This window comes from Petaurus breviceps, unplaced genomic scaffold, assembly GCF_028583685.1.
Source record: "Petaurus breviceps papuanus isolate PSGF00001 unplaced genomic scaffold, PetGlider_PUasm1.0 181, whole genome shotgun sequence".
Classification (NCBI taxonomy): domain Eukaryota; kingdom Metazoa; phylum Chordata; class Mammalia; order Diprotodontia; family Petauridae; genus Petaurus; species Petaurus breviceps.
In genome coordinates, this window is record NW_027185784.1 from 23,194,494 (window position 1) to 23,213,210 (window position 18,717).

The 18,717-nt window shown below is 38.1% G+C and overlaps 1 protein-coding gene and 1 pseudogene across 3 annotated transcripts in view; both read left to right on the forward strand.

Annotated features, from left to right (window-relative positions):
• The window catches only part of UBN2 (ubinuclein 2), a 135,785-nt gene that overhangs the window by 60,594 nt on the left and 56,474 nt on the right, over nucleotides 1-18,717 (forward strand). For all 3 annotated transcript variants that reach the window (XR_011168184.1, XM_069087327.1, XM_069087328.1), the window contains exons 6-7: nucleotides 4,464-4,965; nucleotides 15,802-15,872. Coding sequence is in view for 2 of the 3 variants with exons in the window: in XM_069087327.1 (XP_068943428.1) it covers nucleotides 4,464-4,965; nucleotides 15,802-15,872 (573 nt within the window). In the remaining variant the exon portion in view is untranslated. The remainder of the gene's footprint in view (nucleotides 1-4,463; nucleotides 4,966-15,801; nucleotides 15,873-18,717) is intronic.
• LOC138160654 (small ribosomal subunit protein uS10-like) lies at nucleotides 5,005-14,986 on the forward strand (annotated as a pseudogene).

Consider the following 18,717-nt stretch of genomic DNA (forward strand, 5'->3'; position numbering starts at 1 on the left):
TTATGTCACTGCAGCAGAGGTTCCCAAACTTATTTGACCTACTACTGCCCCCTCTAAAAAATTACTTAGCACCCCCCTGGAAATCTACTTTCTTTAATCCTTTAACGGATTTTTAAAAATTTGTGTCATTTCAAATTACTGCTGCCCCTCCCAGGATCATTTCAGTACCACCAGGGAGTGGTATTGCCCACTTTGGGAACCTATGATAGTATATGGAGGAGAAGTTTAAGAAGCCTGGAAAAGTAGGGAGGGGCCAGGTTGTGAGCCAAATGGAGCCAAACTGGAGCCAAATAGGGAATCCTTGCAATTTTTTGAGTAGAGGGGTGACATGATCAGACCTTTGCTTCTAGGAAGATTATTTTGACAGCTGAAAGAAAGGATGGATTTAGATGGAGAGACGAGACAGAGAGACCAAGCAGTAAGCTATTACAACAGTCCAGGCAAAGATGACAGTTGTGTAAGTGGAGAGAAAGTGACATATATGAAAGATCAACGTTGATAAGGTAAAACATGACAAGACTTGGGAACAGATGGAATATGTCCAGTGAGTTCCATTAGAGAGTTGATGATCAATTACACAGTAGTTACAAAGCAGGGTAATTGAAGGATATTGGTGTTCTTGGCAGTAATAGGGAACCTAGAACTAGGAAAGAAAATGAGTTCTGCCTTAGATATGTTGAGTTTGAGCTGTCTTATAGGCAGTTGGTGATACGAGACTGGAGGTCAGAAGAGAGATAAATAGGTGTGAGAATCATCTGTCTAGAAGTGCCAATTGGGGGCGGCTAGGTGGTAAAGTGAATAGAGCACCGGCCTTGGAGTCAGGAGGACCAGAGTTCAAATTTGGCCTCAGACACTTAACACAAAAAACTAGCCATGTGACCCTGGGCAAGTCACTTAACCCCAATTGCCCCTCAAAAAGCAAAAAAATGAAATATATATAGAAGTGCAAATTAAAGCCACAGTACTTGATGATCTTACCAAATGAAATTGTTTAGAGGCAGAAGAAAAAATGTCTCAAGACACAGCCTTGGAGGACACTTAAAATTAATGGAAGGACCAAGAGAAAGCAGTTTAATATCAACCTGGAAAGACAAATTATTGTTATTCTTTTATGCTGGTAAAAAATTAATTTTTGTTTTTCCAGACAGAAATAGAAAAACATACCTACCTTTTTTATGCAGAGTCCAGTAGAGGTTAAAGATTCATGGAATTGTTAACTGCTGGCTCAAATGACATATTTGAAGTAACTGAAGACAATTTTAGATAGTTTCTCTGGGTTTTTGTGACACTAGATCTTCATTCAGGTCACAGCTACTCACTGTGGATAGCTTCCAAGGCTCTGTCCTGGACCCTCTTCTCTTTTCCCTGTATCTTATTTGATGATCTCTTCAGTTCCACAGGATTAGTTTTCATATCTATCAGACGATATCCAGATCTTTATGTCCAGTCCTAGTCTCTCTAGCTCTACTCCTGTATCTTTAACTACCTACTGAAAAATTTTGAACAGATATCCTGTAAGCATCTCAGTATGTCTCAAACCTCATTTTTCCTCCCCTAACTCTCTCATTCTTCTGGCCTTTCTTGTTACTGTCAAGGGCACTGCCATTTACCTTGGGTGCCAAGGTTCACAACTTTGGAGTTATCCTTGACTCGTCCCTCACACTAACTCCACATATCAATTCCATTGACAAATATTGTCTTTTCTACCATCACAGCATCTCTCATCTATGACTTCTTTTTCTACTCACATAGCTCCCACATTCTCACAAACACTCACTGCCTTACACTTTGTACTACTGAAATAGCCTGCTGGTTGGTTTCTGGCTTCAAGTCTGTCTCCACTCCAATTCATCTTCTACATGGCTGCCCAAGTGAAGTTCCTAAATCATAGGGCTATGCCTATACTCCCTTACTTAGTAAACTCTTGACTCCCTCTTATCTCTAGGATCCTTTAAAGCTCTTTACAACCTCACCCCTTCTTACCTTTGCAATTTTCTCCCACTTGACACTGCTTCTCTCCTTCCTCCCACAGAATCCTATGGCCTACTTACTCTTCCTTAAATGTGACTCTCCTGTCTCTTATCTCTCTACTTTTACATTAACTTTTTCTGAGGTCCTCACTTCTGCCTCTTTTTTTCCCAATATATTTACTTATTTTTAGGGTTTTTTTTTTTTTTTTTTTTTGCTTTTTTTTGGAGGGCAGTTGGGGTTATGACTTGCCCAAAGTCACATGGGTAGTTTAAGTGTTAAGTTTCTGAGGCCGGATTTGAACTCAGGTACTCCTGACTCCAGGGCAAGTGCTCTATTCACTGTGCCACTTAGCCACCCCAGTTATTTTTAGTTTTCAACTTTCTTTTCCACAAGATTTTGAGTTACAAATTTCCTCTGTCTTTCCCCTACAGCCCACCCCAAAATAGCAAACCAACTGAATACCCCTTCCCCCAGTCTGTTGTCTCTTACATCCTCCCCCACCTCCCCAACTTTCTACTAGGGCAAGATGGATTTCTATACCCTGGTGCTTGTATATCTTATTTCCCAGTTGCATATAAAAAATAATTTTTTTAACATTTGTTTTTAAAACTTTGATTTCCAGAGTCTTTTCCTTCTTCCCTCCTCACCCACCCCCACTGGGAAGACAATTCAATATAGGTTGTACATGTGTAGTTTTTCACAAATATTGTCAGAGCTATGAGGAGGATGCCCTTTCTACAGCCACCACAAGCTCTGACACACTAGTGCCCCTCACCCCAGGACCACCACCCATGATTGCAACCCAAATCAAAGGAGGTCAAAGCAAGAGCAATTAACTTCTGAATGGTCGCTTGGTCCCCCTACGATCTGCAGGCCAGGAGTTCTGGAGACAGCTATGGGGCAGGAGCTGCAGCCACTGCACTACCACCACCTCTCACCCCAGGGCAAGGGCTTTTCTCTCACCCAGTTCCAACAGAATTCAGCACTGTCCTTTTACTTTCTCTTTGGTATTTATATGTTGAGAAGTCTGGAAACCGCCACAACTGCCAGTGATTTACTCTCCTGAAGTCTGCTCTGGCCCATCTGGGCCTCTGGTTGGGGCCACCCCAGGTCTGGGCCAGTATGGCTCATACAGGTCTGTGCTGGGCTCCCAGTTCAGTGCAATAGACCCTTCCTATTGGCCTGCCAGACTGCCTTCAGCGGGAGATTTGTTTCTCTCTGTCACTTTGTGGATTCTATAGCTCTAAAATTTGTTTAGAGTCCTATTTTACAGGTACTGGAGGTGGTTGGTATGGGAGCTTAAGCAAGTTCCTGCTTTTACTCTGCCATCTTGGCCCTCCCCCCGCCTCTTGACCCTCCTTAGTTCCTTCAAAATTCAACTTACATACTGCCTTCTTCAGGAAGTCTTTCTAGCCCTCTTGTCACCCTCTCTAGCCCTCTTGTCACCCTCTCCTCCCCAGCCCCAACTACTTGAACTTTTCCTCCCTAAGGTTACTGTCTTCCTACTCTGTTTTTATCTTGCATACATTCATTTATAGGTTGTCTCCCATATTAGTATGTAAGCCTCTTAATACCTAAGTACCCTCTCCCCCAATCTCTTTTTTTTTTTTGACCTTTCTTTGTATCCCTAAGGCTTAGCACAATGCCTGGTATATATAGTAAGTACTCAGTAAATGCTTGTTTGACTGATTGACATTTCCAAAATTTGGGTATATAACATAATTTCTTCTCCCATATAATGCTCCATATTTTTAAATACTTGTCACCTTTTTTTATATGCTCCATATCTCATTCTTTTGTTACCATAAGAATATTTTACCTTTGAAAATTATATATATTTGTCTGTCAGCCTTGGTTCTTATTCTTTCCTATTCAGCTTTTCTTCTTAAGTAGAAATGAAAGGTGAGCAAGAATCAGAAATTGGGAGTAGTGATGTAGAACTCTTGGAATACAAATAATGACTCAAGGCATACCAATTTAAGATTTGTAAAATTTAGGTTCTCTTTCTTTCTGCCCATATTGAAGTACAAGCTAAAAAGGACATGTATTTGAATATTATCAGATGTCTGTTCTCTCTGTCTTTTATTTTTTGGTAAAGTGATCTTGAATTTGATTTGTCAATTTATAGTTCTAATACCTTACATGTATTCATATTCTAAAGAATGTACTTTCTAGTAATATGAAGAGTGTTTCATAATTTTAGTTGATTTTCATCAGCTTGAGTTGTTCTTAGTTGGGTTTGCTCCTATTTATCTTTTCTTTCTGTTCTCTGGACTTAATACTTAGACACTTACCTACTATTGGTGTCTGTTTCTTGTTGAAGAGGAAGAAGGTTATTGATAGGAAAGTATAATTTGATATAAACAAATTCTTAAAATACACACAGATTTTGCTTTGCTACCAACTACTTTAAAATTTCAGTGAGTATCTACATATTCATTGTAAGATGTTTCAGCTTTCAAAAATCACATTTAACTTTTCTTTTTCCACAGAGTTGTGGCTTTAAATTCACACAAGTCTGAAAAAAAGAAGAAGAAGCTCTACAAAGACCCTCTTTCTCTAGATGCTATGATAAGGAAATTTCAGAAGGAGAAAGAAGCATTAAAAAAGAAAGAATCTAACTCTAAAGCTCCAGTGACTATATTGACTACCACTCTCAATAAATCCCCTTCATCTGCAGCTACAACAATGGGAAATGAAGTCTCGGACTTAAATCTTAATAGTGCTGACCCAGTCCTTTCTATTTTTGGTAGCACAAATGAACATGAGCTACTTCAGGAGGCTGAAAATGCCCTAGAGATGCTTGGTGATTTAGACTTTGATCGGCTACTGGATGCTACTTCTAATGGTAGCCCTGTTTCTGAATCAGGGGGAGAGAATGGAAACACTCCCCAGCCAGCTCACACCTCTCAGGTTCTTTTACCCAAGGTGGTGCCCACCCTCCCAGAAGGCCTGCCAATACGCCTTGAAAAACGCATTGAAGACCTCCGCATAGTAAGTGTAACCTTCTGAAGAGAAAGTAGTTCTTTTTAACTTATTTGAAGGATGTCTTAGGGAGAAGTTTGGTTTTTTTCTAGGTGGTGCAATGGATAGAGCACTGGGCCTGGAGTCAGAAAGACCTGAGTTTAAATCTGATCTCCAACCTTGCTAGCTGTCTGACCCTGGGCAAGTCACTTAACCTCTGATTGTCTCAGTTTCCTCAAATATAAAATGAGATTTATAACATCATCTACCTTGCTTGTTGTGATGATCAGATGAGGTAATATTTTAAGGAGGATGTTAGATCTTGGAGGGTATTATGTAGAAGGAGGAATAGCAAAGTATGTAGCCAATGGAGACTTAATCATAATCAATTAATTGGAAATTTTACCTTTTTTTCCCCAGAATATTGGATAAGATAGTTTTCTTCCTTAAGTTATCTTAATCTTACCCTAGAAATTCCTTTTCTGTTTGTTATTCGCTAGATCAGAAATTGAGGGATTCCTTAAGATTTTGAAATAAACAAATAAACATTTATTAATATCCACCTATATGCCAGGCACTGTTCTAAGCACTGGGTTTATAAAAAGAGGCAAAGGAAAGTCCCTACCCTCAAAGAACTTACAATCTAATAAAAGTAAATATCATTGATAGCTTATGAAGAAAATATTTCAATTAACCATGAAAGTATGAATGAACAGATGTATTGATGATACCTTAAAAAATTATTTTCAAGCTTCTAAAGCTTTTTAAGTGAATCTGCTTCTTTTAAAATACAGAATAGACCTAGAAATAAATTGACTAATTCTAGCTCTATTTTATAATTCTAAATACATGGAAGTTGATAAAATGTACCTTTACCATAAGATATCCAACTGTAAGTGTGTTTAGGTGACAAGACTGGAGACCGACAGGATTAGGCAAAACTATAGGGTCCTAAAGCTCAGTGTTGGGGGAACAAGAAAATACTGGAAAGAACTGAAACAGAACATAGACTTGGTGATAGGCCAACCTGCAACCTTAGGCAGTAGGTGATCATTTAGTAAATACAAGTTTTTATGTTCAGTTCAGGTAAGCAAACTTTATTTATTTGTTTTTTTTTTTTTTTGAAGGGGAGAGGGCAGGGCAATTGGGGTTAAGTGACTTGTCCAAGGTCACAGGACTAGTAAGTTTTAAGTGTCTGAGGCTGGATTTGAACTCAGGTCCTCCTGACTCCATGGCTGGTGCTCTATTCACTGCGTGACCTAGCTGCCCCGCAGACATTTTTTTTTAATGCATACTGTCTACTGAGCTCTGTGCTATACCCTGAGGGAAATAAAACATTTATTTAATATTATCCCTTCTCTCAATACTTAGAGCCTTGTAAATTGATGATAGACTTAGCAGGTATCTCTGATACATAGAAATATGTGAGTAGCACATGAGAGAGGTGTAGAGGTGTATTTAGGTCCACTGAGGAAAATGTCTTTACTGATGAAGCAATCATGGGAGGCCGAGGCCTCATGGAGGAGGGAGGTAGATGGAAGTTGATTAGAAAGATAGGAATTCAGTCAGCAAAGAGGAAAGATGACCTTGTCAGCATAGGAAAAAGTGTTCTTAGACACTCTTGAATCAGGAAAATCCAGAGTATCTTCAGGAAACAGTGCAGTCTGCCTGGAGCAGAGGACAGTGATCTGAAATAATACACATTGGCACCAGTTTGTAGAGTGTCTTCTGTGCCAGGCACAAGAGTTTGAACTTAAAGTCTTTAGGCTTCATGGAGCCACTGAAATATTTTGGGCAGAAAGGTAATTTGATGATAAATTATAACCTGAAATACAAAAAGAACATCTCAGCATTCTGTCTTAGAAACTTACCATATTATTTTTTTTTCCCTAAGTGAGAGATTGTATTGTTTTTTTCATTTATAATTCCCTATAAAACTGGATATTGAGCACTTGGCAGATATTCTGAACTCACAGAAAATGGGATAGGTAATAGAATGTGACCAGTTTGAGGAACATCAGATTGGACCTTACCCATTATCCTTATCACATTCAGCATCCTTTTGAAGTCCCATAGTGATAGGATAAAGGATTAGAGAAATTAAAATAAATGTTAGTATCTTGGAATTAAAGCTTTCTAACCTCTATTATATTTACTCAGGTCATATAATAATCCATAATCATACTTATACCTTCTCTAGAAAATTTATCAGTGGTATCTGATGGGAATGTGTAAGTTAAGAGAAGACAAGGATCAGATGAAAGGAGCTTATTGCATCTTTGTCTTCACCCTTAAAAAATATAAGACAATGGGCAGACTTGTGGGCTTCTCTTCTCTCCCCATAACCACAGGTGGAATGTAGTAAATGTGCTCTTAGGAAAAAGTTTGTTCTCCTTTTGCTAGAGAGTAATACAGGGTTCTCCTGGAATCACAGCAGAAAATAACCAGTCAGCATTTATTAAGCACTTCAATTGCCAGGCACTATGCTATAAGCTAAAGTTATCCTGTTATCCTCATTGTCAAACCACCTGACATCTTCACCACTTGGTCCTGCCTCTGTCTCTTTTCTAAACAGTGTACCAGGTAGGTTATAATAAGAATTAGCCAGTATTTCCAGGAGAAGATAATAAGGGGTGGTGTCCAGTAGTTTTGAATCACAGAGCAGAGAAAAAGAGGAGGTTCAAGGTGAAAGGCCTTAATTTTCTTAGTAAAGTATGAGGATAGGTACTTTGCTGAGAGTGTACAAGGAATCTTAATGTAGAAAGAAAGAAATTAAACTGCTTCTGGAAGCAGAAAGGTTCCATCTACTTAGCCAGGTGTTTCAAGCAAAGTTATTCCTGGAATATGGCATACTAAATATCACAGCCAAATGACCAGTTATGTCTTGTTTCTGGATGTAAACCAGTTGCCAGCCAGCCAAGAAGTAGGGATTAGATACGAAAGGACCTGAAAATCTTCATCTAAGATGGATGATCATTGGTCAGTTTTCTAATGAGGAGAATCTTTACCTAGTAACATAGGCCTTTGAAACATAAGTACTATCCCCCAAACTAAGAAGTGACAAGAAATGGTAGAGAAAAAGAATGACAGTCTTTGGTGAAGGTATCGCCACTGCAGCTGCTTAGAGTCAGCAGTCTCTGCCTCTCCTCCTGACTCACCGCTGTTCGCTCTCACCGAGGAATAAGTCGGTCAGGAAGCTGCTTCACCACCATGGCATTCAAAGACACCGGCAAGACCATTGTGGAGCCCGAAGTGGACATTCACTGGTTCTGGATCACCTTGACCAGCCGCAACGTGAAATCACTCGAGAAAGTGTGTGCTGACCTAATCAGAGGAGCCAAAGAAAAAAACTTGAAAGCGAAGGGACCTATTGGAATGCCCACCAAGACACTTCAAATCACAACTAGAAAAACTCCTTGCGGGAAGGTTCAGAGACTTGGGATCTATTCCAGATGAGAATCCACAAAAGCCTTATTGATTTGCACAGTCCTTCTCAAATTGTTAAACAGATCACTTCAATCAGCATTGAACCAGGTGTAGAAGTTGAAGTCACCATTGCAGATGTCTAACTAATCATCTCTTTTAATAAATTGATTACAACTAAAAAAAAAAAAAGAATGACAAACACTATAGAGTCAATAAGCTAGAAGTGACAGTCATTTCTAGAGCATATAACAGTAGTAAAATTAAGAACCTTTGACGAAGATAGCAAACATTAGACAATTTTCTGTGAAAGAAGAATGTATCTATTGATTGATGAAGAGTGACTAGTGCTATAGTCTGGTGGAGGAGCAAAGATCAACTGATACCTCAGTGGTCCCTAGGATACTCATCTATCAGGCTAGATTATATCAGCCAGAGGACAGCTATTCTTCTAGAGGACACTTGTTGGGATCATTCTGTAGAAGTAGGGTTTGTGTCTAGTAATATATTTATTGTCTTTCTGATAGTATTAGATACTCATTAACTCACTCTCTGTGCCAGGGTGTTGTTTAAAATATAAAATGTTACTACAGAATAGATTTCATGAGAAACTTGCATCATTCAAGTTCCCTATGGGACTTTAAAACTCATACCATTAAAAATGCCTTTTTAAAATGTTACCTAAGCCTGAAATAGTGTTAAGTCAAACATTAAAGAGGACTTATAGAAAATTGTGGCCTGATGTCATATATGCAGAAGTGTCATTTTCCCCCTAGTTATTTGTAGGCTTTGGAGTAAATCATCTCCAAAATACTATGGCACAAATTCTTGAAATAGTAGCTTGACTTTCCCTGTACATGACAGGCCCATAACTAAGGTGAGTGGTTATGAGATAATTAAAAATCAGAGTTTTTTTACTCTTAGGCAGCCAGCAATTCAGTTTTTCACAGACCGGGAGAGAAAGACATTGTGTGAGTTTACTAAGCATAGGGAATGAATCTGGACAGAGTAGCAGTAAATTGGAACAGCTTCACTGATGATGACATATGAGTAGAATGTTTTCTGTCTCAGCTCTGCCCCATGGTGTCTTAGAATTGTGCATTAAGCTATTGGGTGCCATATTTCCTGTGTACAATCTTATGCCTTCCCTCAAATTTCTGATTGACTCATCTCTATCTCTTACTTAGTCATCCTTAACTAAGTCAACAAGTATATATTAAATATATACTATGTACTAGGCACTGTGATAAGTAAGCCCTGCGGGACAAAGAAAAGACAAAAGACAGCCCCCTACTCTCAAGGAGCTTACCATCTAATGGCAGCTATTAATTAATATGGTTATAATTATTCTCAGCAATTCCCTGAATCCTTTTTTTCTATGGTTATATACCTTTAATTTTGTTCCAGTTCATGTTTTGTCTATGTGTGCTGATTTGTGTTTTTTGCCTCAACTTGTGCACTAAATTGTAAACTCCTTAAGGACACAAGGACTGTGTCTTGATTTCTAAACTATTATAGAAGAATATTTGACTTGGTGCCACATTCATCAAAGCCCAATAGGAAGGGAAGCACTGGTCTAATCATGTCACTACCTTTTTCAAGAAGCTTCATTGGTTTCCTTTTGTCCCTAAAATAATGTACACATTCCTTGTTTTGAAAACTGAAATCCTTCACAGTCTGACAACCTATATTTCAGATTACTTACCATCATGCACTCTACATTCTAGTCATGCAGGCCTATTTGTTCTTATACAAATGATGTCCAGTCTTTCTTCTCTATGTCTTTGTACAAATTTTCCCCCATTCTTGAAATGATCTTCCTCTTCACCTCTGCCTTTTGGAATCCCTAGGTCTCTTCCAGGAGTTGTTATAGTGGGACTTATTCAGTCAGGCCTTTCCTGATCTTGCCACTTGTTAGTGTTTTCCCTTTTAACATTGCTTTATATCTACTTTGTGTATGTATTTTGTGTTTCCTTACCTGTGTAATGCATGTTGTTTGCCTTAGTAGAATATATGTATGGACTGTTTGGTTCTTGTATCCTGAGGGCTTCACACAGTGTTTGGCACTCAATAAATACTTGTACAATTGAATTCTTGAGTTAAGTCCAGCAAAGGAATTGTCAGACCGGTAGGATTAGCACCATGAGAAGAGTGTCAAGAAAGCCAAAGGAGAGTACACAAGATGATGGGGGGAGGGGAGAGGAAAGTCGGTCAATACTGTTTTTTAAAGTAGTATTTAATTTTTTTTTTCCAATTACATGTCGAGACAATTTTCAGTATTCATTTTTACAGGATTTTGGAGGTCACTATTGTTAAAAGTTATGGAAAAATCAGCATGGCTAGGTGGCGCAGTGAATAGAGCATTGACCCTGGGGTCAGGAGAACCTGAGTTCAAATTTGACCTCAGACACTTAACACTTGCTAGCCATGTGACCTTGGGCAAGTCACTTAACCCCAATTGCCCTGCCTTCCCCCTCCAAAAAGAAAAAAATGTTATGGAAAAATCTAGTAAAATGAAGACTGAGAAAACAACTTTATTTTTAGTAGTTATGAGATTGTTGATAATCTAGGAGAGATCAATTTCATTAGATCAGCAAGGCAACAAAACATAAATTAAAAAAAAAAACCCAGTTTACAAAGAATTCAGTAGTGAAGGGATATATAGTTTGGGACAAATTGTTTTTAGGCAGAAATACCCCTACACTGAGAAGGGGGATTGATCAGGCAGTTATAGTTTAAACCTTTATATGTTTTTGCTTTGATTGTGTACTTACTAAATCCCTTTATGATATATAATTTGGTTGCATGAGGTTCTAACCACTAGGAAGTAGGAGTTTTGTGTAATAATTGGTGAGATATTTGAAATATAGCTTCCCCTCTGTGTAAATAGATATTTTGGTTTGTAAATCAGACTCTTAAGAATTTTGCTAGTGTAAATCAGTTCCTCAGAGTTTTCCTGTGCCTGCTTAAATAGTTTCTAAAACTAGAAGGCTGTAGCCTAGAACTTAGAGCCAGAGGTAAAAGATATAGAGTAATTCTACCCTAAACAGATTGGTTTCCTTATCCTCATGGGAGCATCTTTATGCAAATAACTAAGTGTACTAAGAGATATGCTATTTAAAGCAGTCCTCTGGTCAGTTAATTTAAAGACAGATCATTAACCTAGCACTTCTAACATTAAGCATACATTTACATATACATTAGAATTTAACTGCTTTTAAATAGCTGGGCTCTATTGTTTGACTTTCATATGCCAGACTAAAATTTGTTAATGTGCAAGTGTTTTCAGTATTTATATCATTTTCCTCTGCAAAGTCCCCTGGGATACCATACCTCATTGTACCACCTGTCAGGTATTTGAAGGTTTTGCTAGCAGAGCTCCCATTTTGCCTGATTTTGCCCTACTGGAAAGGCAATGGAATGTCTGTTTTGTGAGGACCGGCTTATGTAGATTGAAAGGCTCTTGTTTTACCAGTAGCCTGCCCACTGGTTAGGAATTCTTTTGCCATGACAAGCAAAATCATCTTTCTTCCGCTTTTGTAGTGATGATAGCACAGTGGTAGAAAGGGCTGCTAAAAACCATACCATTTTCAAACTGTCAGAAATATTAACTTTGCTTTTGTTCTTTTAACTGTAATGTCTTTTTCCAGGGACCAGCAAGTAAATTAATCCCTGCTAGAGGAACTCAATTGTACCAGTCTTGATCTTTGTTGTAAATTATATTGAAATCAAACGGAAGGCTGGCTCACAGATTTTCCTTATAGTGGCAAATGGAAGGAGATGGTGAAGCTGATTTTATTGTTTGGCCAAAGACCACAGGAAATATTTCATGAAATATTTACTCATCTTGTATTTTAATGCTCATAAGTTTGTACAAAAAAAGACCACCATAAAAATAATTGCAGCTTATGCACCAGCATCTGTTTGTGGAGGATGAAGAGCTAGTGAAGTTATACAAAGAATTTGATAAGACATTAAAAAAAAATCAGTGTATTTTAAAAAATATGTTTGGTGAATTGAACGCAAAATAGGGATAGGCAAGGACAGCAAAAAAACAAATATGTTGGACAGTATAGTTTAGGAGTAAGAAATGAAAGACCAAAGACTTTTGGACTCTGCAGAAGTCACATAAATCTACATTATGATTACTTACTTTGAGGGAAAAAAAATAAGAAAACTCTTGACATGGAGAACACTAACTAGCATCAAAAAATGAAACTGATCACATTTTAACTGATAAAGAGAATACTCATTATTGCTGTAGGACTTATTCCTTGGTTATCTTTCTGCACACTGATGAACTACTCACTGAAGTGGTTTGAAGGAGGACTTTCTTTGCAAGTTCAAGGAGTTCTAAAATGAGGATTTTTGATTGATGACTCCACTCATTTCAGTTTCTTTCTTTTGCTGCAAAGTTCTCCAGATGAAGGATTATGTGGTAACTCAATGTCTGTACTAGGTAGAGGAAAAGGAGAAAACTAAAGCATGAGACTTACTTATCTAAATGAGACTTATTTGAGGGTATTCTTTACAGCCAACTGAAGATGGAAATAGGGTATGTGATCTTCCAAATCTTCATCCAGATTGGGGTGGTAATGTTGCAGCTCTCTAGATGGTTTCTCATACTTTTACTTTTATACTGGCAAATTTCCCATCTCTGTTAAGGGGCTCCCTCCTTTTTGGGTGTTCCAGGGTGATGATTGGTGAGAAGCAAGGTGTTAACTATTAACTTTCAGATTTTCACTTTTTGATTTTTGAGCCCAGAAATTGCTTAAGAGGGATAAGGATATGGAGTTGGAATATTTCCCATTTTACTTGAGATTGGTGAAAAAAGGTGATATAGAGGACCTTATTTAAGAGCTCAGTTTGTATGGGCTGTTTGGGCCCAGATAGACATTTATCTATAAAGTCACAAGTTGGGGAAGTAGGGAGAGATGTTTTAGGGATGAGAGCAAAATCATTGGAGAAGATATTAAAACTTCATAGGTATATGAAAGAGTAATCACTTAATATGCAGGTAAGTCTTTCAGGGTGTTCTGCCTTAAATTGCCTGGACTGGGGTGTGTGTGGTCTTAATTGTTATCTTAGTGAGGATCAAAAGCCCTCTGATGTAGTTACTTATTGCATTTTCCCTTGGGCTATTAAACAAAGATCCTGCCATGGGGAGGAAAGCCTCCAATTATGAATATAACTGTATAAATGCAAGTATGTGCTTTTAAAAAAAATTTTATTAACAAGTATTTTTCTTTCCTTCCTTCTGCACTGAGGGAAAAAAAAGAAAAAACCCCTTGTAACAAAAATGCATAATCATGAAAAACAAATTCCCATATTTGCCTTGTCCAAAAATGTCTCATTTTGTACATTTAGTCCACTACTACTATGTTAGAGGTAGATAGCGCTCTTTATCTTTGGTCCTGGGAAAACATAATTGATCTTTGCATTGATCAAAGCTCTTATGACTTTCAAAGTTGTTTGTTTTTGCATTGTTTCATGTATATTTTTTCTAGCAAGCAATTTAAATTCATATATCTTCCCCAGAAGACGGATGGTCCTCGTAATCAGTCAACAAGCATTTATTTAACTCTTTATTTTGTGCCAGTTGTTATATATTTAGGGATACAAAAAATCCAACAATCAAGGAGAATACATTCTAGTGAGGGATAGAGCATAAAAATATCGAAGTATATCCAAGATGTGTGGCAAGTATAAGAAGCTAATCTGAAAGGGGGATGACCTTAGCAGAGGTAAATGTGGGAAGAGGCCCCCTGCAGAAGGTAGGATTTAAGGTGAGTCTTGAAAGAAGCCAGGGAAAGTAGGAATCAGAGGTCAAAGGGCAGGGCATTCCAGGAATGGGGGAGAGCCAGTACAAAGGTATGAAGTTCAGAGATAGAATGTTATATTTGTAAAACTGCCAAAAGACCAAGGTAGATGGGGTAGAATGCACAAGAGTGAAGTGGAAGACCTCTAGGAAATTAGGAAGGGATTAGGTTATAAAAACCTTTAGATGCTTAATAGGATTTTATATTTGATTTTGGGATTAACAGGCAGCCATGGGAGCTTTGGGGGGGAGGGGAGGGGCACAGTGATCAGTACAGGTAAGAGTGAGGTTCATCTGATGCCTACTTCCTTTACCTCTTCCTTTATGTTTATATACTCTTCATCTCATGTACCTCATTTGTAAGAGACAGCAGGTTCCTCTTTTGTACACTAATGTATGCCTTTCACTCTTCCTTTTCTTTCTCCACTTAAAACTCTCTGAACAGAACCAGTCCATCCTCAAATCTCCCATTTGTCTTACTTAACTACCTCAGACCATTTTAAAGACATTAATGGTCTAGAGGAACACCTATTCCTTTCTTTCCCTTTTAGAATGTTAATTTCATTATTGCACTGACCAGACCATTTTAATAGAGATCATTTCTTAGAAATTGTTGGGTAAATGACAAAATAAAAAAGCATTTATTAAGCACTTACTATGTGACCAATACTGTGCTGAGCTGTGCATATACAAATAGAAGAGGCCAGACAGAACCTTCTCCCAAGGAATTCACACTTTAATTGAAAAAGACAACATAAAAAAGATTTTTCATCCACAGGCCATGTTGAAAGGCCTAGGAGTCCTACAGATCCAGTGGTAGAGTAGATGACAAGGCTCAGAGAGGTCAGATAACAGACTAGGGGGCTGTAGAACACAGAGGCAGTGCAGGTGTGCCAGCCTTATGATTAGACCAGCAGCCTGGGCAGAGGAGAGACAAGGGAGGAGGGCATCTTCTCAACTTTCCTAAATGGGTTCTGGGATAGTTGGGGGGCAAAGAGGGGAAAACAAAATAAATAGAGTATTCTTGGTCTTGGAGGGTAGTTTTCCTTTTTAAGTTTGCTAAGCATATAGAGAGGACAGCTCTTGTAAGTATTATGCTTTGCAATATCAGTGTCATCCCATATTCTATAGTAGCAAACTAGGCCTTAATAGTCAGCCCTCCCTAAATTGAGTCTTTAAATTGTGTAGTGTCACTGGTTTAAGTAAATTGAAATTTAGAGGACCATAATCAATATAGTCTAATGTATGCACAATAAACTGTTCAAACACCAAATAAAATGTTCTTTTGATTTACTGGTGCTTCAGTTCCCCATCATTTTGTGTGGTTAATCCTGAGTTGACCATACTGAAAAAATGCATTTTTCATCATAGATTCTGTTGCTGGACCAAGCTGAGGATTTATTCTAAGTTTTTAATAATATTCTAAAAGTTTAATTTTATTGAAAATATTATGGAAAGAGAATGCTCTATGTTTCCTTTTGATTTTAAGAAGATATCTGAATAGGATGAAGGGCATATAGGTTTCTGGGTCTCTGTTTTGTGTTTAATCTTTATCTCAAGATAGTTTGTTTATTATGAAAGTTATAGCAAACATTAGTTTTTACTTTATACTGTGTATGTTCTAGGCTGCCAAGCTTTTTGATGAAGAAGGTAGGAAAAAATTCTTCACACAGGATATGAACAACATTCTACTGGAGTAAGTAACTAATTTCTTTGGTTAAGAACCCCTGAGATAATTGTTACATTTGTTTCTATTAAAAAGAAACAGTGTATTGGGTTAGATAACAAAAAACAGTGGTTCTACATCATATTTCATGGAGGTGCCTTCACTAAATAAATCTTTTCCAATGGAGTCTAAGTGACCAGTTGCTAGGACTATTATGAGGAAGATTCTCGCTAAAGTATGGTTTGTATTCACTTAGCTTCTGAGGCTCTTTCCTTTTTTGAGATTCCATTAAATACTAGGTTCACTACATTGTTTTACTATGGTATTTCTCTGGGCTTATGAAAAATTATTCCCCTAATTATTGGCTTCTAGTGAGAATTAATATAAATTATATAAATGTTTGTAACAAGTGTTTATGACCCAGTGGAAAGTACCTTAAATGAAAGAGCTATAGAATTTGAGGGAAAGAAATATTTGTGTGTGTGTGTGTGTCTCTACATGCCCACTTGGTATCAAATTAATAGCCAGTTAGTTCATTTGGTTAGAATATAATACTGATGAGCCTGTGGGTTAATGAGTATTGCCAAAGATTGTAACAAATGCTGACTGTTGTTCCATAGGCATCTGGGTGTAAAATTGTTAACAACAGGAACATTTTGACTATCACTGGGTTGACAAAATTTTGTTCCTCTAGCTGAAGATATAAAGCTGAAAGAAATAAAATGCATGCGTACTTGTGGGAGTTAGGGTCAATTGCATTTTTGGTAGTGATACAGAGACAATTGAGAGTACAGTCTTATAAAGCAAATATGTATAAATGTATAGCATAAAGTGATACATGCCATGCCAGCACTTGACAAATATTGTTAGTTAATTCTGGCAGCTTTTTGCACTAGATTACACTCACTTCTTAAGAAGAAGCTTTTTTTTTTTTTAACCTTCGCAATAGTCTGGCCCACTTGAACCTGATGTGTCCCTTCCCATGGATTGTGTGTGATATGTTCTCCCAGGTCCCCATTTCCATCATCATAGCCAGAGATTCATTCCTCTCCTGCCGTCATCAGCCATGGCACTTTGCTTGACATTACTTTCCCCCTTTTTAGCCAGAACTACCAAGCAATGTATCCAGTAATGCCAAAATTCCATGACTTAGAGCTTTTAGTCTTCTTTCTCTTTTTTCCTTCCATTTAGTAAACTCAACAATTGTAGACCACCTTTTTTCTTTAATCAGCAAATGGGAATATCCTTTTTTATCTTATCTCCTGGGCAAGAACAAAGCCATTCCTCTATCAAGAAAATGATGCTAGGTGCTCACCACTGCCAGGCCATGACACCCCAAATCAGCAGACTCCCTGCATTCTAGAGTTTCCCTATTACTTCTTAAAATAGAATTTTCTGCTCCGTTCCTTTTCCAAAGTGGAATTCCTAGCTCATATTTTTTCCAGTGGGAAGTGATTTGCTATAAGGCTGGGATGCATGCAGAATGCAACAAAACTCAATGCAATTTATTTTGCTTAGTCCATCTCCCCTCATCTGACCTTACTACTTCTCTACACGGCCTCGATCTCAGTGGTCAGTTGTGTCATGGATATTCTTGAATCCCTTGCCTTCTTAAACTTTTTCCATTCTTGCTCTGCTAATCAGCTTTAGATAACTTGCATCATTCATCTTCTCCAGTCCTTTTTTCATGCTGAAGTGCCTGCTCAGGGAAGTCACGGAACCACACACATTTTTACTTTGTGTGCCCAGTGCTACATGAAAAGCCTTTTGTTCATCTTGACAGCTTCTTACTCGCTTACAAAGTTTCCTCCCGCGCTTATCGGTTTTTATATAGTCCTCACAAACTGCCAGCCCTCATTTCTGTGGCTTTTCCTTCCTGGTTCGCACAGAGAAGCATCTGCGCCTCTTGTTTTGCTGTATACTCATTTCACTAGCTTTCTCTCTTCCAAGGTTGCCAGTGAGCTGTCATCCTCATGCCTGCTCTGGTTCTCCTCTTCCTGCATATCCTTTTTAGATTTTTATTTTAAGCTCTTAGATTCTAAGACGCATCTCTGTTCCTTTCTCTTGATTGTGTGATTGTTCCACTTTGCCCATGTATCTCTTAAGCATGCTTATTGCCAAAAGCACTCTTTTGGACCCTTTCTACTTTCTACACTCTCTCTTGGTGGCATCTGCTTCCATAGTATATATCTCATGTGTTTCAGAGGTGTTTGGGCCCTCAGAGACTATCTAGTCCAATCCATATTTGAATAGGAATCTTTGCTACAGTACATCACCAAGAGTTCATCCAGCCTTTCCTTAAAGATCTCTAATTGAGTGGGAACTTACACCATCTCAAAGCAATATATTCCTTTTTAGATAGCTCTCATTGTTCAGAAGTTTTTCCTTAAATCAAGGCTAAGTCTGTCTCTCCACAGCTGCTATACGTTGTTCCACTCTTCATCTCAGTAAATAACCCCAGAATTTTCATTTCTCTTTCTAGATCAGCAGTGCTGGTCATCTCTATCTAGTTGTCCATTGGTATTTTAAATACCCTGTGTCCACAATGGAGCTCATCATTTTCATTGTCCTACCCTCCCCCCATTCAGGTCCCTTAACACATATACTTAACTTATAGCTTGTCCAAATTCACTTACTTTTGTTGAGGTTCCACCATCTTTCTGGTTAAATTACTTAAATTTGTAACCTCAGAGTCCCTAACTCTTCCCTCTTCCACGTTCTAACTCTCTACTGTCCTATCCAGCAATGTGCCAGGTTTTGTTGAGTCTACATCTACATAATCTTTTACATGTTGCCCCTCCTGAAATAGCCACTACCCTAACGCATGCTTACAAGTACTCCCTGATGCCCCTTTAGCCCTGCCTCTCTGAATCTT